We start from the raw sequence: 24478 nt of genomic DNA, 5'->3' as shown, positions 1-24478 counted from the left end.
ACTTGTTCCATTGATTTAATTGGACCAGTTAATATCCGTAATATAAATAAGGGGTAATTTATCATGGTTTGAAATGGTTTTGCTTGGTGCGAATCCAGTCACCAGTGCAAGCTATGAATCAGGGTAAATCTCCCCTGCATACAGGGATTTCTAATGCAGTACTCACTTGGATAATATCTAGGGCATTGTGCTTTGCTGTTTCTGATTCCTGTATTGTTCTAAGGCTTATAATATTGATGCAGTGATCCATGTATACATAATCTGGTTTGGATTAAACAGTGCAGCAGTCAGTAAAGGAGGTAGTGACTCTTTAGGCTCTTAAGTTTGTCAAGAATTACCTCCTTGCATGCAGTGCAGATTCTGCTCATTGTCCCTCTATCTTTGTAAATCCATGTTCTACAACCTGACAGAGGGTTGTCAGCACTTCGTAAATCGACACTGAAATAGGGCAGTAACCTAGATCTTAGAATTCTTAATTGCGTTATATTCCATACATAGCCAAACACAAAATCCCACTGGGACTCTGTTTAAAATATCAGTTTTATTTTTAATTTGAAAATTGGTTTACGTTTTGCTGGAGGAGAGTGAAATGGTAAAACAAGATTGAATGCGAGAAGATGTTGCAAGCTGACCTATCTTTTTCAGGGTCAAAATAAAAATTTTTGTTCTTATTTACTTGATTTTAAATAAAACCTAGGGGACCAAATGAGGGAGCCTTAATTTTGTTTTTATTTGTCGTTAAATAAGAGAAGAGCTCTTTAATAGGGAAAATGAATAATTTAGTGTTTCATTATGACTCTAGTGAGAATGGTAGCTTGATTAAGAAAGTTGTGGGTGTAATTTCTGACAATAAAGAGATTGAACTCCCATACCCCTTTCAAAAGCAAACCACAGCCCCTGCTGAAACCGTTTTAGACTCCTTGGAAAACAAGACAGTGCCTCTGTGAGCTGGGCTTTGGCAGAGGTGGGCAGTGCCACTCTTTGCGAACCGTTGCTGCTGCTGCCAGTGCAGGATCTGCCCTTGCTGCCTGTCTGCTAAAGTGAGAAGGGGAGAAGCTTTTGTCCTGCTGAACTTCCCTCCCTTGGCTTTATCAAGGTTTGATTCATATGGGTGTGAAAGGAAGTAAGATCTATTCAATTTTCTTGATTGCCTCCTTGCATCTCCCTTGAAAGCCTGAGAATAGGTGGAGTAGTGATTTTCCCTTTCCACTCTGGTAGCCAGTGTTTAAAAACAGGGGAGTTGTTCTTCCTTGGGTCCTGGTTACTCCACTGCCTGGAACAGTTTTCCCCTGTGTACACTGTACCAAATTATTTTGAGCCCTTTCAATTTTCCTTTCTTCGCGCTTTTGTCTCATGTAGTAGCAAGGACCCTGGTTATTGTGACACATTTGATGACATGGTCTTTGTGGATGCTTGACAGGGGTCCAGCTGGAGCCCTTTGTGGTAGTAAGCCTTCAAAATTTTGCTTTTATCCATGAACATTTTTACTTCAGGTGAAGGCTGCTATTCTTAGCAATAGCTCTTGTGTATTCTAGTGCTCTATAGCAAAAGTATTTTAACTGCAGATATTGCTTACAGGATATGGAAAATCAGAAAACTTATTTCAACTCCTAACAGTCTGATAAGTCTCAAATCAAGGTATTTTCAGGAAAGGAGAGTTCTTGCCTGTATTTTAAAAAATTTTTTATTGAAACAGCCAGTATTATTAAAAAAAAAAAAAAGGTCCCCAAACCTGTCCTCTAGCATTTCTTCCTACATTGAATAATTTCATAGCCTAGAAAAGAAAAGCCTGCTTTCTGATACACTCATTATCTTTCTCTTTTGATCCTTTTGCCATCTGCTGGGTTGCTGGTTTGTTGCCTCCCCAGATTTCCATGCCCTGACCAGCCCAGAGACGTGAGTGGTTGTGCAGGAGAGGAGGTGTTTGGGATAAACAGACACCGAGGTGGGGCTCAAGAAGTTGTCTGGAGATGAACACTTAGACTGATGCCAAGTAGGAGGAGATAAACACCTAATCCCCTTATTGTGCTTATGACTGTCCTTCTTGATTAGGTGTAAATGAGATTAAAAGTTCACTGAGGAAAGGATTTGCTGGTTTTTTATGGGGACCTGATACTCATGTTTCTTTTTTTCCAATTAAGTTTGCACATACAGCTTTCACGTGGCACTGAATTCAGGCAGCAGGAATTTGTGCATTGTTTTCCTCATGCCTAAAGATGCTAAATCTGTGAGAGGCTTTGGCTCAGCACATCTCAGGTTGACCTGTGTGTGGGTGCCATCAGAACCTGGCCTTGCCAAGCCTGTGGGAGTCAGTGGCACAGGTGATGGATTGTGTGTGTTCAACGCCCAGAGCTGCACGCAGGGAGGGGGAAGCTGAGCTGTGAAGAGGATGTGTAGGAAAAAGAGTGGAGCTGAGTGAAGCCAGCGGGGAAAGCTGGCATGGTAAGCTCAAGTTTTCCCCAGAAGAATGGGAAGCTTTCAGCACTGCCTCTGCTTCCTATTGAAATCTGCGTTAAGATGCATAACTCTGCACCCGCTGTAATCAAAAAGGCTGATTTTTAATACGTGGGAAATTCTGGGCTCAACAGAACTGCTCTTGAAAAAGCTGTTTGTTAAAAGTGAAGGCAAGTACAGAAGGACCCTGGCCAACTACACAATTCACTCAAGTGGCTCTTACATCATTGACACTCACTGTTTTAATTTAGTTGTAATGAAGGAAAATTTAAAGTAGTTGCCAGTGCTCACCCAGCTAGAGAAATGCAGATGACTCTTTTAATTTTCCAAACTATTTATATGCGAAGCTGCCCTGGGGAGGAGTGGGCAATGCTGAAATGATGTGTCCTTGCTGAAACTGCTAAACTTCACTCTTTTTAGACATTTGATTTATTTTTTTGTTTTCCAAGAGTGTTTCAGCTGGCTTCTGATGAACAGGTTAAGAGTTTCCCAGAAAAATCTGTCTTACAGTCATATTAAATATTAATTAATTACAGTCATATGAATATTTAAATTATAAAATCTTGACATGATTTGGATTCATTTTTGCATTACACAGGCTTAGGTTAAATAAATGATCCAAGAATCTGCTACAAAATGCCATTTTGTGCAATCAAGTCCAATTGATTTGAGATATTAATAAAACAAATCCATATTTTATAATACAAATTTATTTTTTCCATCTGTGAAAGAAAATGTATTCACAGGATGAAATTGAATATATCTTGGATTTTTGTCAGTATATTTCTTCTCATGAAGGCTAAACCCTACAACCCAGGAGGACAGCAAGGGCCAGTGTCCACTTTACTGAGGGCAAATTTTGCCCTTTACAGTAATCTGAAAGACTGTGGTGGGATACTGGATGTGAGATTTGAAAGCCTGGCACTTTGAAGTTATTAGTTCTACACTGTCTCACAGTGCTTCAAATGATCAGGCCCCTGGTCTTATATCAGCCTAGGTTCATTTTCAGTAAAAGAAAAAAATATTTCCAGTGCTGGTACAGTATCACAAATGGATCAGATAAAGAGAATGATGCCACATTCTGAATCTGATAAACATGTGACTCCTGAAGTGCCTGGGAAGTTTCTTTTGAACCCTTCTGTCCCCTGTCAGCAGGTTTGCTTATTAGTTTTAAATAGGGCACTTGGTCTTCTTACGCAGACTGTTAATTGGAGATTAGAGCATTTAGCCTTTTAGGCTGCTAGTTTAATTATGGTAATGTGTAAAATGTATCAGCAAAGCCTGTTTGTCTATGCCGACTAAATTTGTTAACTTCAGTCAGGTTCTTAAGAGGCTGGTGCGTGTCTAAGGCAAATTCCAACAGCAGTGACGTTAGCTATCTTGGCCCAAATCCCATGAAATGAATAAAAAATGGAAACCAGACAGGCTTTAAGTTCCTGAGAGCTAAGTGACCCCTGCCATTAACCCTGGGAGACATGAATGAAGAACCATTCATTTGAGCTGTATTCTTGTGCATGAACAGCATGCTGCAGTCTCCAGGGCTGGCAACATGTCACCCTGTTACACTAAACCAACATGAAATAAAACTGAGAAGCCTGAAGTAAATATGGAATCCACAGAGAAGGCTTTCCTGTGCAGGGTAAGAATTATGTGGGCTGAACTACTGGGCTGTGTGGCTGAAATAGAGAAGGTCAAGAACTACTTTAAGTTTTGGAGAAGTAGTCCAGCTATGAAGAAACATGGTGCTGGAAGCATGCAGGAACAAAAAAGTGAATTTGAGAGCCAGCTCAGGAAGGCAGATGTGTAGAAGGTGGTGCTTATAAACTTTATTTAAAGTTTGTGTTTCTAATGCTTGTTTTGTGTGTTTGTTTCTCATTTCAGATTGCCTGTTTGGTTCCTGTTGACCAGTTTGAGTTATACAAGAGGCTGAAGTTCGAACGAGGTGTGAACCTTTTTGTTCCTATTTTTGTTCCTCTTCTGTCTGTGGAGGCAGCACTATTATGTACTGCAAAGACAGAGCCTGTTGAATGAGTTAAGAAAGAGACAGAGAAGATATCTTGTGGCCAGCACAGGTCTTTCCCATGAGAACTTCTGTGTTTTATAAAGAAAGATAAAGTTTGGATGTTATTAAAAACTGTGTCTCGAGATTTGGACAGTTCAGGCCTGGCCAATCAGGCCTGGGGGAAGGTTTCTGACTGACCAATCTGGGTGACCTCTGAAAAGTCTATATAAGCTGAAATCAAAATAATAAAGTCCTCTTTTTCTTGTCACACTGAGAACCCGGGTCCTTTTCTCTGCTAGCAGCTCAACAGCGACAATATCTTTGTTTCAAAATAGTTTAAGAGTAGTCACTAGGTCTGACTGTGCTCCACAGATAAATTTGAAATTCTTTCAGCTTTTTCAGAATCAAAAAAGCAGCATCCTTAGTGAATTATCAGACTTTTACTCAAGCTTGTGTGCAACATTCTCTGATTGTGTGCCTGGGGCTCCATTGTTCTTCTGACAGCATGTTCATCTTGGGTCCTTGAGGTGGTTGTACTGTAGAGCTAGGCAAGGTGCTAGAGGCTGGTGCAGGCCAGGGGACACAGTCCTTTTACACATCCGTAGGGATCTTCAGAGCTTCTGGGTGGCACATTTTCTGAAGTGCAGTGTGGATTTTTGCAAGCATCCCTGCAAAATAGCTTTGCTTACGTAGAAGCCTCGTGTGTGTTCATGAGTAGAGTTTTTCCTCCCCAAGGAACCATAGACCCCTCATTACTGAGTCAGGCCTGTTTTGTAAAGAAGTTTGAAACAGAAGGTCTTGCTGAGGCCAGGCTCTCCTATGCCCAGAGGTCGCCCTTCTGCATCAGGAGATGGTTCTTCGCCAAGGCTGAAGAAGAAGCTTGCCAGTCAGAAAGATGAGATCCCATTCCTGGTTTTAAAGACTGTCAGCAGCTTGAAAGTCTCAGCTGGAAGGTGTGCTGTTTTTCAAAGAACTCAGTGCACGATACCATGCAGAGTGGTATGTCTGAGACACTGCCCTAACTCTGCCTGTTTTCAAACTCTCCTTGGAAGGTTGTATTTATGTTCTTGCTCTGCATGCCTGCTTAAATGCAATGGATTGGGAGTGTGTAAGACAATGAAGAAATCTATAAAAATTAAGCAAAATAATGCACCTGAAAAGTTGGTGAGATAGAAGAATATATAGGTTTTTACAGAGTCTTGTCTGACATGAGTCTTTCTGAATGAACACAAAGTACAAAAACTGCGAAATACTCAAATATGCCTTAGATTTTATGGGCAAGCGCAGATTGTAGATGTGATTTTCAGGCACTCAGGTCAAGAAAAAAGGAAAAACATCTCAAACCTTGCTTTCATTTTTTATTTCTTTCTCCTGTTTTACCACATGTTTATTCTTAATTCCTTAGGAAGTCTCTCCAGCTCATAAACTAATCAGTGCCTTGTCTACAGTTCTAGACAATGGAAATCAGAGCTTGTTAAATCACCATATCAAAGGGTTAAGAAAGAGACACTTCCTTGCAATATATTAATCTGTTTTATGTAAAACCTTTTTTAACTGAAGCCTCTGAAACTATTGGTTTCCTGGTATCTCCTCCTCTGTAACTAGCCAAAGCTGAACTTACGATCTTTTGTCCAACTCACTGTTACATCTTCTTTTTTTTTTTTATTGCCTCCCACACAGAGAAGCCTGAAACTTGTATATTTTTTAAATCCTCCTTTCTTTTTCTTTCCTGCCTGAGTCTGACAATTCCACCTCCCCTGTCTCTCTTCATTATTATTCTAAGATCTGTCCTTGCTCCTTTATGATGAGTAAAACTGGAGTCCAAGCAGCAGACTTAGACATAGCGCTTTTGCCTTGCCTTTTGGCCCCAGCAATAAATCCATCCTAATGATGCCTGGGAACAATTCCTGCTAGCTAAAGCTCTGACCTGGACAGCCAGCACTAATCCCAGCCCTAGCTAAGACCTTTTGCCTATCCTGGATTTAGTGCTGTCCCCATGGCTGACCTTTCTGCACTCATCAGCTGGACTTGGCTTATTAGCTTCTGCTGGCCTGAAGCTCTGTTCTCAGACCTGAGCCTTACCTGGCAAAGCCTGCCAGCACTGGTCTGACAGTCTTTCTGAAAATACCAATAAACTTGCTGCTGAGGATGAATTCTGACCCAGAATCTGCCCAGGGACTCCTTACTGATCTTCCAGTGATTGGTAAAGCCAATGCTTCTCACCCTTCCAGCTGTTTTTCATTATGAGATGAATTTTGAGGAAAATTTGGAAAATCCCAAGAAGGACTTACATCCAACAGCTATTTCCCCCCTCCCCGATCTATGCTAGCTATGTCAATAAAATATATTTCTTCTCAATTTCATTGTTTTATTTTTAATGGACTAATAATATTGTGTGAAAAAGCAGTGAGAAATAACTGGCATAGAATTATATATCTATAGACAATTGTTGAATTTAATAAGGAATGCACTGACAATATGCTATTCTCTTGTGGGTTTTGTGTTCTTAGAATGCAAATGTGTTTTTAAAAACAAACTATTCTACATATCTGTAACTTCTCTGCATCCAGTTGGGGCCAAGACACAGAGCTTCTGTGAAGCATATTTTAGAAGAAGAAACAGGAATTGCTCTATGTCTGTTTAAGGTAGGGTTGATGTAGTCAACAGAAGTAAAGACAGAGGAATAGTAAGTGGTTAGGACACATGCATTATGTTTGTTTCTGTGACAATTGCTCAGTAGGCTGAGTGGTAGATGAAGAGAATCTCCATTTTATGCTTGACACAAAAGTAGTCAATTTTAAAAGAAGGTGTTCCTGTTACTCTGCGAAATACAATCATAGACTCATCCTTTCAGTGAGTACCTCTCCCGAGCCAGAAATTATTTTCTTCAGAGTGCTGCATTTCCCCTGTCTGCCACCCACATCTCACCTGCTTGCTCGCATGTTTTATGAACACTGGCCAGATCTCTGCCTGAAACTGGCACTGTTGGGGAAGGCTTTCCTCCTGAGGGTAGAGAGAGTTGTCGCTGAACCAGCTGCATGGAAGCAGGGGAGAGGCTCAGGAGACAAATGGCCCTAATCAAGAGACAGAGGAACTTGTCAGAGCAGGACAACAGCCTCTTTCCCTTTTTTGACTGTGCCTTTTTAGTTTTTTCTGGTTTCGCTTTTATTCATGGTAAACCAAACAGTATGAGACAGCACAGATTGCAAAACACTATCTGTAGGTTCTTTGTAAAATGGAGGAAGTGGGAGAGGAGGGAGTTTCATCTCATGCATTACATCTTGCTGCAAAAAATTGGTAAAAAAACAGGTTTACAACCCAAATCCCCTCCTCCCAAAAATGTCAAAACCAGACATCCTGTCTTTCACCCAAAAACAGGATAGGGGATTTTAGGTTTCCAAAGCTGAGTTTTCGACAGAAAGCATAGAGAACCTATTGTGTGAAGGATTAAATGCAATAGCAAGTACTAGGCCATGGTCTTAGCCAGTTCAGAGTTTCTTTTAAGAGACACTGAAGGAACCTAGAGAAATAAAGATTTCTCAGTCAGGACACTACCTTTTAAAACTATGTAAATATGAAAAGTTACTTGCATGGCCATGTCTCTCCTCCCCACAAATGAAGGTGAGAACTAATTTGTTTTGGCTTTCATTCAGTAGAAAGCAAAATGTTTATTTGTTCTGGGAGGCAGAGAAGGCATGTGCAAGAGAGTAAGAGAAAAGAATGCAACTAGATCCATGAAATGGCTGAAGATAGATGGTACAGGAGTTTTGCTGTCACTGCCTAAATTATAGGTGACAACCTTTGCATGGATATAGAAATTCTCCACAACAGTTGGAGCACTCTGACACAGACTCAGAAATTGCCTGAAGTCAGAGCACTGTGTACCTGTGTGTCCTGCAGCCAGCAGAGAAGATGATCATCCTTATGTGGTTTCAGCAAAATTTGCCAGAGAACATATGTATGAGGGTCTTGTGCAGCCTTTTGTTTCAAGTGGGACAACTTATTTTATCTGTTGGAGGCACCTTGTAATGGCTTTTGCCATCTCACATTCAGGATTTCCACCACCTTCTGACATCCCCTCCATCTGTTTGTTTTCAGTGGTGGTACCAGAGAGCTCCCAGGGAAGGAGGAGGGGCAGGTAGCTCCTGCAGGCACAACAGCCCTTTTCTGGGGAGGCTCTGCGCAGTGTGAGTGTTCAGCTGCATCTCACAGAATTGAGTAGCAAATGAGCAACAGTGAAGGTGTTTCAGCTGGGTTTTTTTGGCAAGTCAAAATTCCTCGAATAAAGATTGGGAAGTGAGAGAGAGGATCTACATTTATCATTCCTTGCCATGTGGTGATGACTGTAACTCAGCGTCTCCACCCTGAATCTTGACAATTATCTATAATCTGATACCAGACAGATAGTAATGATATAATACAGTGAATATTAACTGGAGTTTATAGGTAGTGGTGAATAAATAAGGCATGGAAAGTGACTTGACATTAGTTTAATTTAATCCTTCTGCAGTTTATATGGAAGTTATTGCATGACTTTTACATGTGAAGAACATGGAGTGGCACTAGTGTTGCAAGAGACAAGCTTCTCAGCAAGCAGCAGTTAGGTTCATATTTTGAACCTCCCTATAAAAAGGCAAGGAACACGTTCTGTGCAGTGAATTTCTATTGTTGCAATGCTTTCAGTTCGGCTGCTTAGCAGAGCACAAAAGCAGACCTGCCTAAAGAAGAGAAGACTCAAATGCCCATGAGCATGGACACAGAGTGCTCTGGCTTCCACACCCGCTTACAGAATTGGGTGTTGTATACCTAGACACATGTCATTGGAACAAGAAGGGGACTGTATAAACAGTTTTATTTCTCTCTGTTTCGTTTCAGAAGTCCACTTGGACCCCCAGAGAACATGGTGCCCCACGGCCGACTGCCAAACAGTGTGCCACATCGCACCGAGCGAGTCGGGAGCACTGGTGCCCGTGGAGTGTCCCGCCTGCCACCTGACGTTCTGCTCCTCCTGTAAGGAGCCGTGGCACCCGCAGCGCCTGTGCCAGGAAAACCAAACTACTCCAGTACCAAGCGAGCAGGGGTAAGATGGGGATCCATGGAGACCATGCAGTCTTTCAGTTCGTCACAGGGTCTCACATCAGGTTCATAGAGCAGCTTCATTCTAGGTCCTTAGGTTCACCTCTGAGACTGTCCATCTCTCTGGTGTTTCCTAAATACAACTCCAGTTTAAATATTACTTTAAATGATAAATTTTATGTTTTTAACACTTGTATACCTGTTTGGCTTGCATTGCAACTGACACATTTGAAAGGTAAAGCCCTCCAGGACTTCATATCTGCCTAAAGGCTTTGTTCACATGCTGGAATTATGACCTATGCCCATACAAAAAATCCAATATACCAATACTACAGGATCTAAATTTTGCCTATACTGTGTTTAAGAAATCACCTCTGCTTAATATTTATAGAATCTCTTCATAGACAAACCTGAACTCCTACACAGAGTGTAAAGTTCACATGGTGTGAGAAGCCTGATTTATGCTCATTTTGCTTAAGTGCGAACAACCTACAGATCAGGTAGCAGAAGCCATTAGTCTACAGAAAGAAAGCTTTTGCGTTTAAGTTATGTAATGTCTTTGGTCATCCATCTTTGTTTTTGGAATCAGGTTACGTTGAGTCATATGTTCAAAGTATTCTATAATTTTTTTTACAAGAAATGAAAGACTTAAAACCTAAGCATTCTGCTTGCTAGAGACTTCATTGAATAGGAGTTGCCAAAAAGCTCTTGCATTGATTTTTCTTCTCTGGGTGTGATGGCTGGCTTTGGTGGAGTTTAAGCCTTTGGTGGAGTTTATTCAGACAAGGACAGTGCTATGAGTTGCATAATCCAGTCCTGTTAAAAGAATTGTGCAATCTCGCTGTAACAAAGTCCTAAGTTTTAATGCTATAGGTGATTAATTGTGGGTGTAGTGAGTGTTGATTTTATGTAGCATAAAAGAACAAGGCAGGGGATTTTCACTTTTACATGATATTAATAGTCTCACACCTAATAGTGAGTATGCTTCAGTGTATTGTACTGAATATAAAAATATGAGAAGCTTCACAGTGACTGCATTAGGACAACATTAGATGCTCTGGAAAATAAGCACAATACACATTGGGCAGTGGCAGTAATTACATTCACATCTCACTTTTATGTTTCCTTACTTCTCTAGATTCCTTATTGGAGCAGAGACAGAGGCACCAATTAAGCAGTGCCCAGTTTGTCGGATCTATATTGAGCGAAACGAGGGCTGTGCTCAGATGATGTGCAAGAGCTGCAAGCACACATTTTGCTGGTACTGTCTACAGAACTTGGATGTAAGTGCTGTAGAAAAAACACCAAGATAAACAGTAATGGGGTTAGGGTTCATCTGAGGTCCTGTGCAAGCTCTTTGTTAAATCATTGCTGTCCTAGTGAATTTCTTGTCTCAATTCAGCTTCTGACTCAATTTCTTTCTTTTCTTTCACCCAGTGCTTTTATTTATATCAATACCCTTTTTTTTTCTTCCGTAAAGGGTTATAGCCGTGTCTGTGGGTCCCATGTTAGTTCTTTGAGGGAAATGGGACTGACTGGTTGCTTTCTGGGGGTTTGTTCCAGCAATACCTTGCTCTGATTCCTTCATCCAGTAGCTGAAAACAATTTGGTTCAGAGTGAGGGAAATAAGTGTCTTCCACCTGCTTCAACAGCAAAGGACACAATGTAGCATGGACGAACAAAACCAGGAGACCCACCCTGAGATGGTATGCAGAGATCTGTGTATTAGCAAGAGAGCAAGCCTTTCTATCCCATCCATTCCATTCAATGTCCTGTGGGCATGTTTGACTATCAGCTGCCCTGTGGGAGAGTGGGGAATACCTGTGTTGTGGGAGACACCCCAGTGTTTTAGGAATTGAAGAGTACATTCTGGGGTGTAAGCTGGGCTATTTTCAGTTTTAATAGTGTTTGGGAGACCTAAAATGTTAGTTAGCCAATGTCAAGTGACATCACAGGCCTTCTCTCCAGTGTGTGTGGTTGCCATTAAAAATGAGAAAAAGTGTTTAACTGTAAAAACAAAAAGGGGATAAGAGAGCTGTCTAAACGAGTGCAGAATAATTTACAGTATTAGTGGTTTCCCCATTAAAACAGTATTACCCCATTAAAATCTGTACAGTATTACCCCATTAAAATCTGTACCAAGGTGTCCCCTGGTCAGACATTTTGCTTGGCTTTGGAGTGTCTGCAGCCGCTCCCCGTCTTTTAGAAACAGGCATGCTAATACTTGCAAAGGATAAAGCAGCAAAGGTTGAAACTTCAGGATGCAAAGGTGTGGTAAAGAAAAAGAGTCACCCAGATCTATAACTACTAGAGACTAATTGAGGGGAGTCGTTGCAGGTGATGGAAGTCCAGGATGCGTAAAACATCCCTTCCCCATAATGTAGACGGTATGTTAGCAGTAAATGGTGCAATCTGAGCAGTTTGCCTCTTGGGGCCAATAACAAGCCAGAGGTGTGTGCTCTGTTTAGGGCATTGCATTCCTCCTACCCTGATTAGGGTCGAGGTGGGGTTGATTGTGGGCCAATGAATAGGCTGTTCATTGCTTTTTATGATGGAGACATCTGCTCCAGTATACCTTTAATTTTCTGCCATCTATGCTGCATACCAGGGTTGGCTGAGCTGTTGTGATGCTAAACACTGACCTGCAGGTACAAAACAAGGTGGCATGGGGGTCCACAGCAGTATCTGTATTTCACCCTCATAATCTGTACCAATAACACCAGGTAACACAAAAAGCCTCAATCTAGTGGTGGAAAAACGTCCAATTAATAAAGCATGCTATAATTTCCAAGTGGTCCAGTAGGAATTAAATGCATCGAGGTGGTACTACCAACTATTAAAAGGAACTTAGGTATCTTTTTAAAATGAAATTTTAACACAAAACAGACTGGTTATGACTTGCAAACAAAATACTAAAATTCGGACAGTCTTACTTATATACCACACTAATGGAGTTTTGCTGGTTTTGCTGGATGCATCCATAAATCTGTCAACGGGTTTGTGCTGCAGCAGCATTTTGTGTATAAGTAATTGTCTAGAAAAGTCTGTAAGTGTAGTTTGAAAATTAGTATTTTCTGACAATAGTTAAGACAAATTGTAACATGTAGGTCCATATAGCAATGCTACAGATGTCGTCAAGCTTGGCCGCTGTGCTTGGTGCGCACTCATCACTGCCGCCACAGCATGCTGTGATGACATCATGGCCAGAGCTGTCTCTTCTGTGTCCTGTGTTGCCAACAAGGGGTTGGGCAGCGCCAGCAGTTGTCATTTGCTCTGGCACACGGCGTCTGTGTGAAACGCACGCACTTGCCGGCCCGTGCCACTGGTCGGGTGCGGAGTTTTAGGGGCTACCTTTTTTGATTCTGCAGGGTGTGTGGACCTGCCCTCCACTGGCAACAGTCAGTAGCCCAGTGTCTCCCTTTTCTGCATCAGGGACAATCCCTAGTAGGTTGTTTTGTTCCCCTCTTTTGCTGTGGACAGTCTCTTTCAAAGTGATCACGCGAACCGCATTTAAAGCAACTTCCCACTTCCACCCCTGGAATCAGGAGGTGCATGGCTAAAGCTGCAGTGAGGCAAGCAGCAGAACCCAGATTTTGACATGCCCTGACAATGTCTGCAATATCACAAGTATGCGGATTGCGAACAGTGAGCAATTCTTTCCTACACACATCATCTGCATTTGCAAAATCAAGTTGCCATAACAAAATAGTCCTGGCTTTATCGTTACCAACTTGCTGGAAGATCGCAGCTTTCAGTCTATCGAGGAACTCCACAAATGATTCTGTTGGACCCTGCAAAATCGTAGCAGAAGACATGTTAGCGTGGATGCCTGTCTCCAGGAGCCTGTGCACAGCCTGCAGAGCTAGGCGTGTGATGATGTCACAGACATCGCGTGGGTAGTCCGCCTGTGCTGCGGAAGTTGCATGTGGATCCTCTCTGATCAGCTGAGTTACAACCACAGGTGGATTTCTGCTGTGCAATGCATCTGCCTGAGTTGCACACAGTTTGAGGTAGTCTGTAAGCCATAGTGTGAATTGCATCATAGATAAAATAATTTTCATTAGGCTTTTTCAATCCGTAGATGTAAGAACATAGGTAGTACTTATGGACTCCAAGTAATCTGAAATGTGATGGAAAGTTAAACCACTTTCCTTTGCCAACACCTTCAATCTTTAATAACTTTATGATCAAAGTCCTTATGATAAGGGCACTGATTCAGTGTGTAGGTAACAGGACAGGCTGTAACAACTTCTAAGTCACCCTCTTTTATCGCCTCTTCCTTGCATTTCTCCCAGCTCCGTCGTGGTAACGCGGTGCTTCACTAACACCGCTCCACGTGGAACATGGAGCTGTATCTCAGCAGCGTGCTGCAGCCCCGCCCCCTGCACCCCGGCACCTGTGCACCCAGTGCCTCCATGTCCAGCGCGTGCGCCCCCGCCCTACCGCGGGCTGCGGCCACTGTGGCACGAGGATCTGCCGTGGCCACCTGCTCTGTCCCCCCGCCGCGGGCTGCCGCCACTGCCGGGACCATCGTTTGGGCCTGCACAGTGGGGCCATTGCCCCCTGGCACTGTGTCACCCTGCATTTCCATCCGCGCTGTGTCCCACTGTCACTGTTCCACGAGGAGTGCAGGAATCTCTCCCGTTCGGCATCTGAAGGTCCTGGGTAAGCGCAGAGGGAGGGATGGCTTCTGAAAAATGGCGTCTAGCACTGTTTTCGAATTCAAAATGGCACTTCTTGGCGTGCTTTCTTTCAGGAGCCACCATTGTTATAGCCCATATAGAGATATGGCTACAAGCCTGTAATTTGCCATTTCTGGTGATATCAAAGAGTCTCTGTCCCACTATCTACCAGGTTTTAACATGCATGTACATCAGGTTCTGCAAGGTGCAGAACTTTGCATCAGCGATGTGGTTTTGCTGCCGATTCTGGAGCCTTTTAATAAAATCCAGGCTCCGCTTTTGCTCCAGAGATATTTCTCCTCCCATTCTTCCCTGCTGCTCACCTGAAATACAGGTGTGGGTTGGTTCCTTTCCTGGAGTTTCGATTAAATCCTTAGTCTAGCAGGGAGATGCTACCTAGTGCAGTCTACTTCTTTCCACTGCCTTTCATAAGTCCTTGTTTGGGCGCCATATGTAGCACTGGCGAGTGAAAGCATGAGAGCCCCCTGAGATGGTATGCAGAGCTCTGTGTATTAGCAAGAGAGCAAGCCTTTTTATCCCATCCATGCTGTGCGGCTGTCAATCACGCACCTTCCCATCCAATCACCATGCAGTGTCCACGTGTCTCACTTGACCAATCACAGCCTGTCCAAAAAATGGAATAGTACTGGGTGAAGGGGGTTGTTCCATGGGATGGTGCCTAAGGGCTCCCTGCTAGGGCGGAATAGATCTCCTTTACTAGTCCATCTCTAGTGCAGTGTTTGCTGGAGAGAATGATTGGTTATTAGGCTTGAGGATAAAAATGTTGGGTCATTAACACAGGTTGTGAAGTGCATGTTGCTAGTTACTTCTCAAGGGTTGCCAAGCAGTTGCAGCTCATGTGGACTTAAAGTATCCTAGCAGAATTAAGAGTCCTGGAAGTAGTGCACTTGTATATATGTCAGCTTGCCCTATGGGCATAGTCATCACTAACAACTGTGGGAGTGCAAAAAGGACTTTACAAGCACTTGAAATAAAATGTTACGTGCTGCATGGCTTTTCTTGTCTTCTTTTTGGTACTCCACAGCCAGCAAAAAATGAGACTTACTCATTCTTCATCCTGCCTTTACTCAGCATGCTAAACAGGTTTCCTCTAGTGTTATGTCCCCTTTCTGTGTGGGTGAACGTGCTTTTTCAACTTGAGTCTTCAGGCTTGCCTCAGAGTACATGCAGTACACAGTGATTGCTTAACACTGTACTGGACCAAAAGAGATTCTTGCAAACTCTGCAGACATGCCCTTATTGAGTTTCTGTCAGTTCAAAGGGAGAAAGAGAGAAAGAAACTGTAGTTGTGTGATTCAAATGTAGTTTTTCTAAATGTATGGGGTTACAGGAGCTCCAGGCATAGATGAAAGTAATACCTGCAAAGTGAGAGAGTAGGGCTGAAAAATGAAAGAGGAAGCAGCATCAGGTTACAGCACAGTGGTTAGGGGAGAGTAATGCAGGGCACTTTTCTGAAGAAAAAATGGGTAATTTAATAAGTATTAATGGTGAAAGAGAAATGAAAGAGAATTTTTCTACTTTTTATATTTTTCTGTTAAGTCTAGGAAGAAAATTACCGTGAAGTGTCGGTATAGCAGGAGAACAGAAGGTAGAATACCTCAGGAAGATGATCTCTCACATCACTAGTTTTCAGAAATGCTTAAATTTCAATCCCCTTTATCATCACCAAACTAAAGACCTGGTTACTTGTGCAATATGTGAGACTCATGTGCTTATGCTTTTTAAATTGGGGGAGGAAATACACTGTACAATAGCTCAGGTGCCAAACATACGCCAGTTTCTGAAACTGTGAGAAGTTTCTGTAGGTAATTATTTAGAAGACAGGTGAACTTGTCTGCTGTCAGCTGGCTATTTCAAAGCAGTGCCAGGAAGGCTGTGTTTCCGCTCTGGTCTTGAACCTCTCCCTACAGTTCTGTAACCTTCTCTTAAGACTTCTCCTTTTCTTTTTCAGAATGATATCTTCTTACGACATTACGACAGAGGCCCTTGCAGAAACAAGCTGGGCCACTCACGGGCTTCAGTGATGTGGAACAGAACACAGGTGTGTTCCTAGCCAGCTGGGCAGAGCTCTCATGCATGCATGAAGCAAAGAGATTTTATCTTTCAGAGAAGGACAAAGATGATTATTTTCATGTTTGGTTTTTTTTTTGTGACCTATGTTATGTTTATGCATGTTTTATTTGTGTATTTTATTCTCCATGTTACCTAAATATATGTTTTACATCACCATGTCTTTCAGGTTGTGGGGATCCTCGTTGGACTAGGTATCATAGCATTGGTGACCTCTCCTTTGCTGCTCGTGGCATCTCCATGCATCATCTGTTGCATTTGCAAATCTTGCCGGAACAAAAAGAAAAAACACAGCCCAACAACGTTATAAAACTGTGTCCTTCTGAGTCTCCATCTGTACAGCATATATGTGTGAGAAAGCACAATGGTTGTGTTTTGGTGCCATACCTACCAGATAATGTTCCCATTTTTTTTGCCAATTCTTGGGATAAGTGCCTATTCTTTACAGGCTACTCTATCACTAAGTCCTAGTGTGGGAAAAGTCTAGATTATTGTTCAGTACATATGGTGTAGGTTTTTGCTTTCTGAAAAGGAAAACAGGACACCATTCAGTAGTTCATACCATAAATATGATCTACCTTTTAAGACTGCTAGAACTTTCCCATTGTCCATCAGCTGCACATGACTTGATCCTGCCACCTTACTCTGTCTTTGCAGATCCAGTCATTACTGTTGTGCTTGCTGTTGGTTCTTGGTGACTCAGATTTCTCAGAAACTTTTGGGTCTTTTGTAAAAGAGGGAGAGGGAAAAGCCTGATTAGGTTCTTCTGTCTGCTAGCTTGTGTCCTGTTAAAGGTAACAAACCATTGAGAAACTGTGTTTGGTAGTTTCCTATCAATTGGCTGCCATGGCGTTTCTCTCAGCATTGAAATCCCTTTGATTTTTACTTTTGATCTCAATTACAGAAGTAAAAAAACCAACAGAAGTGTTTCTAAGATAGGGTTCTCTTTTGACAGACTGGACTACCTTGTGAAAGCTGCTATTTTTCTCACATCAAACCTGATATAACTACCATGAAATATTAGAAACATGTATATTTCCCTACTATTGGGCATGCCTTTTGTCAGTACCATGGGTGTAGCAATCTCACCATGAAGGTAATATTGTAAGAAAGACTATGATACAGTTTCCATTAGTGCGGAGTGTTGGGATCCTGGCTGTGTGGGCACAGAGTGGCAGCATGGGCGTAGATATATTCTGTACATATGGGCAATGTATTTTCTAGGCAGTCAGTATGTTTATTCAAGGGTTTACTTGGGGTGGCAGCAAGAACCCAGTTAAAAAGTTACTTAAATCAGGCTAAGCCAAGCCCTTCTTCAAAACCTTATGGACCTGTTGAAGTGAATACTTGAGAAATGCTGTGTAAATGTGAGCTCCATCCATTGGTGGGTATTTCTTTCATCCTGCTCAAGGTTAACAAACTCTGTTATTGATATTTTTTAGTTTACTCTAAATCTGGAAGGCTGTCATTTAATGAGTGCTTCTTTTTAATTTGGTGCCTCACCACCAAACCAATTCAGACCCTGGTATCAGTTACACCTGTATAGGTTCACTGAAACCTCACTGAAGAGCTGGAGTTGCTCCAGGCTCACTCAGGAGTAGCTGAGATCAGACTCTACTCCCTAGAGTTTATTTCCTTAATGGATGGTGCTCCTCACAACCGGGGCCAGTGGCGCTTTTGTTCTGGACTGCCATCTGTGCATTTTATATCTGTGGGAACAGATACAAGTCTGCACTTTATAATTGGTTGTAATTCCAAACCCCTTTCCGTAAGGGCTGCAAGGTTTGGAGGAGATGCTCAGCCCGAGTGTGGTGTTGGCTCGTGCTCCGCGCAGCTGCTTCTCTCCAAGCACACAGCACAGGTCACCTGGAGGGTGCTGCGAGGAGCGTCTGTGTGTGGTGTTTGGCTGAGCCTCAGGAACTCTGCCTTCTTGGCAGCTGTAAAGGCAGTGACCTTATTTTTGTTTAAATTGACTCTCTGGTTACTGTAACAGAACTGGTAGGTGTTCTTCTGAGAAAGTGTGGTCTGTTGAGCAGACTAGCAAGGACAAAGGCCTTAAATGATACTGTCTGTTTTACTTTTTAATTGATTTCTTTTATAAGTACTGTCTGACTTTGCTGCCAGTTGTGGCTGGAGGGCAGGCAGTGCTCGCCAGTGTGAAAGGCTGTATTTATTCTTCATCCTCAGCTTTGAAGGGAAGCAAAAGGGTAGTCAGTACATTCTAAATACAGAGTGCAATACAGGCAACTGCCATTTATAATAAATAAAGAATGTTTTCTGTATGTGTTTTCTTGAAGAGCACTAATGGTAGTGCTTTGGGGTAGTTGTGACAGATTAAAGTGTCCAGCCCTTGGCTTTGCACTATTTTTCTACCTACATTTTTATGGCACTACTGTCATTTCCATTTTATTTATGAACTTGAACTTGCAAGTCTTACTTTAACAAAGCCTCAAGAACAAAGGTGTAGGAGCTGTACAGTCTCTTCAACCATAACCAGCATTGCAATGTACCAATATCCTTTGCATGTTAAAATTTTAGGGTTTTTCATGTTTTGTGATCTTACCCATGACCAATGCATCCTTTTAGTTTCTTCCCTTATCCTCTCCCTCTTTCTGTTTGCCTATTTTGCTAAAATGCCTATTGGAATGAAGGTGTCTGATCTTTTTTTCATTTATGCTGTTGCGTTAATGAAACTGTCAGGTTCTTCCCCCGGTTAAAGAAACACAACTGAAGACATCTCTCTTGCACCAGTTTAGGTGCCTGGTGGGGGTGCCAAAACTGGTGTAAATTAATCGTGCAGGAATTAACACAGCCTGGCATCTAAGAAATCTGGATGTGGATTGGTAGCCCAGACTTTTGCTGGAGGTCTTTACACAAAAACTGGATAAGGAGAGCATGAGCTACAGCCTTCCTTTGGCTGTGTAGGTGCAGCAAATGGACCAAGAGGGAAGCTCTAGACACACTTGAGAGCTTAAAATAAAAGCTTTACAGCAATGATTTTCTTTAAAAGGCCATGTCCAGTGCCTCACATATCTGGGCTTTTCATTGCGTGGGAATACTTGAGTATGACCTGGCTGAGTCAGGCAGTACCTGTGCTGAAGTGCTGGGAGCAGTAAAGCCCTGTTGCTTTGTTTTCCAGGAGGCAGCTATTTTGCACCAACTGCCTATGCTCACAGAGTTTCCAGAGAAACATTTCAGGAGGAGTCTTTTGACAGTGTTGGTTTTTGGTTTTGTGTTGCTTTGGGTTTTTTTAAAACTTTATAAGAAACATTAAAGTCACTTTATAAAAGATTTATTGAAAGTGTGACAAATAATATTAGTTGCAATTAGGGAGAAAGTAAAAAAGCAGGCCTCTGACTACACGTGACTCTTCTTAATCAATGTATCTGTTAATCCACCCTCCTGGGCTCCATCTGTGTGATGTAGTTGGTGCATGTTACTTACCAGGCTTCAGTGCTCTTCCCATCTCTCTTGTTGCCCCTGTGGCAGGTGGCTGGCGTGGGGGTGGCAGCCAGGGGAGAGCTCAGGCTGGGGCAGTGCAGGTGCCACACAGGAGCACATTGCCCACCCTGGACTCATCACCAGTTTGTTCTCAGGCTTTTAACTACTGAGAGACACCTTGGGGTTTAGGCATTTAATGTTACATTGAGAGCATTCACAGGTGTCCCTCTTGGAGAACAGAAGTGGCAAGTACTCTATTCCTTCTGAACCAGGAGCATTTAGGCCTTATGAAAATTGGGCTCTAGGTGTTTAAAGGTCAGTTCCCTAACTTAGAGACCAGTGTTAGAAATCTGGATTTTTACTGCATCTGGCCACAAATCTCCATGGCCACATATCATGTCATTTCCCATCAGTCACTGATATCAAATACAGCTGAAGATCCCATTCAGCATTCCATGTCCTGGTGTTAAAATGAGGATGATTATACATGCTTCCAAATCCATCTCTTAATAAAAATAAGATATTTTTCATGCTACAGCATAAGTGAATCTCTGCAGTATTTATTCTAGATCTATGGGAGGTGTTCAGTGCTGCCTTCCCGCAAGTGATGGTTTATTATTGGTGCATGGGGTTACTTACCCCAAAGAAGGGCATGAGGGGTAACAGTAATGAATGTTTCTCAGTGCTTTAAATGATGCTAAATGCTATGTCTGTCCAGTAACACAACATGAAATCCAAAGATAAGTTTAAAAGGTACAGTAATTTTACTTGAACGAACTAAGAGAAACTGGGTATTGCGTCCATATTTGCATGCAGAAATAAATACATGTGGATAGAAATCAACTGCATTTCCACAATGAGACAATGAAATCAACTTTCGGCCACTCCGTTCTCTGGTACCACAATCGATAGTTGTGCTGTAGTGCCTGCCACTTTCAAATTTAAAAATTTGAAATTTCTTTTGCACTGTAATCTTCACCCAGTCATTCTTTCTCAAACTAATTCCTTTTATGATCATATTTTTCATCCTGTATTTCAGGCCAAAGATTCTTACAGCGAAGTAAGTAGATTTCTTTGTATGAGGATAAAAATCTTCCAACTATTTTCTCCCAGGTTTTAATAAGAAATTTGATGCTGAGATACCTGACCAAGGGTAGAAATTCCAGACTTGGCTTGTTTAGAAAAAACTTGCTGAGTCTTAAGAAGTTCTCTTTTAAGACCTAAATAAGGACTGCTTTGTTAGAGCTCATAGGTAAGGGAGCCCTACAGCTTTTGAGCTTCACAGAAGAGATGCTGCTGTTGTTAAGCAGACCTGTTTGGAAAAGTGATGGGGATGGGGGGGGAAATCTGCATCCTCGATACATAAATCAAGAAGACTTCTCTCATAGAGATTGGTAATTTAGGGATTCAAACCCTCTGGAGGCCTTCTAGGTATACTTACACAGGGATAATCTTGTAAATGTGCTGAAGCAGTTGAACAGAGTGTGCTAGTTATAAAACAGTTGTCAGACATCTCTCACACGTGAGTGTGTAGGATGAGATAATAATTTACATGGCTGGAAATGAAGATGTGAAAATTTACCTTTCCTGGAACAGCAAGAGTTGGTTCTGTGGTCTGCTGGAAGGTGAACTTACTGCTATGACTCCAAAAAACTTCAGTCTTATTTTCATTTGTCCTGTAGTTAGTAAAGTAATGAAGTGAGAGCTGAATGGTGTTGCTGAACAGGAAGTCCAAAGCTTTCTTTTGTGTCATGACACTCAAGTTGCTCATAACCAATGTGTTTTTCTAATCTATTATTATAATATATGCAATGCAAATATAATTTAAAATTAGTAATTATAAAATATTTAGTGTGAAGTACCATTGCCTTTATCATATGATAGATTTATTTTAATTGCATTCATATTGGAAGGCTTTTCTCTTCTACTTCGCATGGAGGAGGTCATGGTGCTCCTGTCAAGGTAAATTACTATGATCTGGTGCAGTCCACAGTAAATGTTTCCTGCTATTTTGTAGTCAGATCAGAGGTATTTTATGATTCCTCAAGTTAATTCTTTGAATTGGGCACATCTCTATTGTTAGGAAAGGTAATTTCCTAGCAATGTATTTTATTGACCATCACAATCTAAGCGATAAAAGTTAATACTGGTTGACAAGGTCTACCAGCTCTTTAGAGGACACAATCTCATTCTTCTCCCTTCTTCCCAAGAGACTTTCTCTTTTCTTGGATGAAAATTAAGGACTTCAGTAATTTGCTTGTGCCTTCTGGATGTCCAGATGGAAGCTGCAGCTTCTGGTGGCCACGTGCTGGGAGATCCCAGACAGGTTGAATGTGCAATGCTGAAGCACTTGTGCAGTGAGTTACTTAAATTTCAAGAAGGTGCCTCCAGCACCCTCAAAGCATTGTGAGGCTCTGTTTATTAGCCTCTGACCATGCAATTTGTCTCGCAAACAACACACCACATGGATATACACAACCATCTCAATCTCCTTCAGAAATAACCAGGGCCATTTCAGGCACAGTCCATTTTCACTTCTTACTGAATTCTCTTTCTTCTATCATTCATCTAGAATTTCCTGTGGAATTCCAATCCATAATTGCATTCAAAGACAGCATGAATAGAACACTGAGCTAGTATGCTCAAGTACTCCCAATTAACAAGTCACAGAAAGGTTGGTTTAGCCACATTTTCTCAGTCTTCACTCCCAGGAAAAAGGGATGAGACAGGAGGAAATAGCACTCAGGTTGTGCTGGAAAGAAGGGGATATTTTTCCAGGAAAGAAATGGTTTCCGGGTTTTCCCTCTCCCCACACCCCTGGAACCTAACTGCACTTTGCCCAAGGAGAGCAGGAACATCCCAAGGAGACAAGGAAATGCACCGGATGTTCAAAAAACGCAGGCAGTGGGCAGGTTCTGTATCCCATACACTTCCCGATCCATGCCAAGACACACGAGGCTGCAGGAACACGCCGCGTGCGGGGCGGGATTTGGTGTCACCCAGGTGCCTGTCACAGTCCACTTAGAAGCCGACGCGGGATGGTTCGTACCAGCTATGATCTCGGAGCGCAAAAAGAAGAAAAAAGCATAACAGAATTCAACAAGTCAAGGGAATTAAATTTCAGTCCAAAGAGGGACTTTATTAATTTAGCCCATAAACCGGCCTGGGCTAGAAAGAGAGAGAGAGAGGCTGGGAAAGATAGGGAGAAAATGGAAGAAAACGGGTCTTATAGCTATCACCACGGCTATCACCATGGCTCCACAGACATCCAGCGTCTCTGAGGGTCCGGTCCAGAAGGCGTTCCTCTGCCTCTGCGTCAATCGATGTATCTCACAGTGGGGAAGATCTTCGAAATTCAGTTATTCCAGAGCTGTCTTTTATGCAAGTCAACACACCTCATCCCGTCTTGCAACCCGCCTGTGCGCCCCCTTCATTCTTTAGGAGATATGACAAACTACACTTGGCGGGCCACACATGCCAAGAGAGGAGTGTCTGGGACATGGCCAAATATGGAAGCAGGTTTTCTCAAAATATTCCAAATGGATGCCAGGGCGGAATGTACAAAGCCTTCGTCACACACCAGCTATAGGAGGCACAGGACAGTTGCTCTGTACCAGCGCAAGCAGAACCTCTCCCGCTCTCTGGCAGTTCGCAGAAAGCGAGCAAACCAGCGGCTGAGCACTCTGCAGCAGGGTTCATTTAGAACTTGACCCAGGTGCACCAAAATGCTGCTTTTCAGCCACCATGTGCTCACAATGCTTGTTTCTGCTTCAGCAAGCTCCTGGCAGCATTTGCACTGAGGGGCATAAGGTGCAGCTAAAAGGAACGAAAAGGAGCTTGCCACGACTTCAGATATGCATATCTGCAGAAGATATAGTTGTCCCAGCAGGAAGCAGGTGAAGAGAAGGCTTTCTTCCAGTACCCGGCTCCGCAAGAAGCCTTGCCCAGCTGAAGTGAGCCCTTCGTGGCTTTCTCGCCCTAAAGCGCGCTTTAGCTCCGAACAAGCTCTGCTGCTCTCCGGCTGTGTGCAGAAAGCGAGCAAACCAGCGGCTGAGCACACTGCATCAGGGCTCATCCAGAACGTGTTCAAATTTCACCAGAAATGCTGCTTTTCAGCCACGATGTGCTCACAATGCTTCTTTCTGCTTCAGCAAACTCCTGGCAGCATTTGCACTGAGGGGCATAAGGTGCAGCTAAAAGGAACGAAAAGGAGCTTGCCACGACTTCAGATATGCATATCTGCAGGAGATATAGTTGTCCCAGAAGGAAGCAGGTGAAGAGAAGGCTTTCTTCCAGTACCCCCCTCCGCACGCAGCCTTGCCCGGCTGAAGTGAGCCCTTCGCGGCTTTCTCGCCCTAAAGCGCGGTTTAGCTCCGGACAAGCTCTGCTGCTCTCCGGCTGTGCGCAGAAAGCGAGCAAACCAGCGGCTGAGCACACTGCAGCAGGCTTCGTACAGAACTTGTACACATTTAAATAAAAATGCTGCTTTTCAGCCACAATGTGCTCACAATGCTTGTTTCTGCTTCAGCAAGCTCCTGGCAGCATTTGCACTGAGGGGCATAAGGTGCAGCTAAAAGGAACGAAAAGGAGCTTGCCACGACTTCAGATATGCATATCTGCAGGAGATATAGTTGTCCCAGAAGGAATCAGGTGAAGAGAAGGCTTTCTTCCTGTACCCCCCTCCGCACGCAGCGCTGCCCGGCTGAAGTGAGCCCTTCGCGGCTTTCTCGCC

General features: G+C 42.8%; 1 protein-coding gene and 1 long non-coding RNA gene across 8 annotated transcripts in view; one reads left to right on the top strand and one right to left on the bottom strand.

The window, feature by feature from the left end:
- The window catches only part of RNF144B (ring finger protein 144B), a 96794-nt gene extending 77198 nt beyond the window's left edge, over nt 1-19596 (top strand). For all 6 annotated transcript variants that reach the window (XM_085051800.1, XM_085051798.1, XM_085051801.1 and 3 more), the window contains 5 exons: nt 4336-4396; nt 9332-9536; nt 10671-10815; nt 16187-16276; nt 16475-19596. In XM_085051800.1, coding sequence (XP_084907926.1) covers nt 4336-4396; nt 9332-9536; nt 10671-10815; nt 16187-16276; nt 16475-16615 — 642 coding nt within the window. In that variant the 3' untranslated portion in view covers nt 16616-19596. The remainder of the gene's footprint in view (nt 1-4335; nt 4397-9331; nt 9537-10670; nt 10816-16186; nt 16277-16474) is intronic.
- On the bottom strand, nt 11944-13358 carry LOC146441476 (uncharacterized). Of its 2 annotated transcripts, none has more exons than XR_014849928.1 (3): nt 13260-13358; nt 12466-12576; nt 11944-12174 (listed from the first exon to the last, which is right to left on the bottom strand). It is a non-coding gene; the product is annotated as an uncharacterized LOC146441476 (long non-coding RNA). The 2 variants fall into 2 exon arrangements; XR_014849927.1 differs by having other exon boundaries at nt 13264-13351.
- Nucleotides 19597-24478: the final 4882 nt, after the last annotated feature.

The sequence above is a fragment of the Lichenostomus cassidix genome, chromosome 2, assembly GCF_008360975.1.
Source record: "Lichenostomus cassidix isolate B80296 chromosome 2, HeHo_3.0, whole genome shotgun sequence".
Classification (NCBI taxonomy): domain Eukaryota; kingdom Metazoa; phylum Chordata; class Aves; order Passeriformes; family Meliphagidae; genus Lichenostomus; species Lichenostomus cassidix.
Note: the sequence above shows the minus strand (reverse complement) of the source record. Positions and strands in the feature narration are given on the sequence as shown.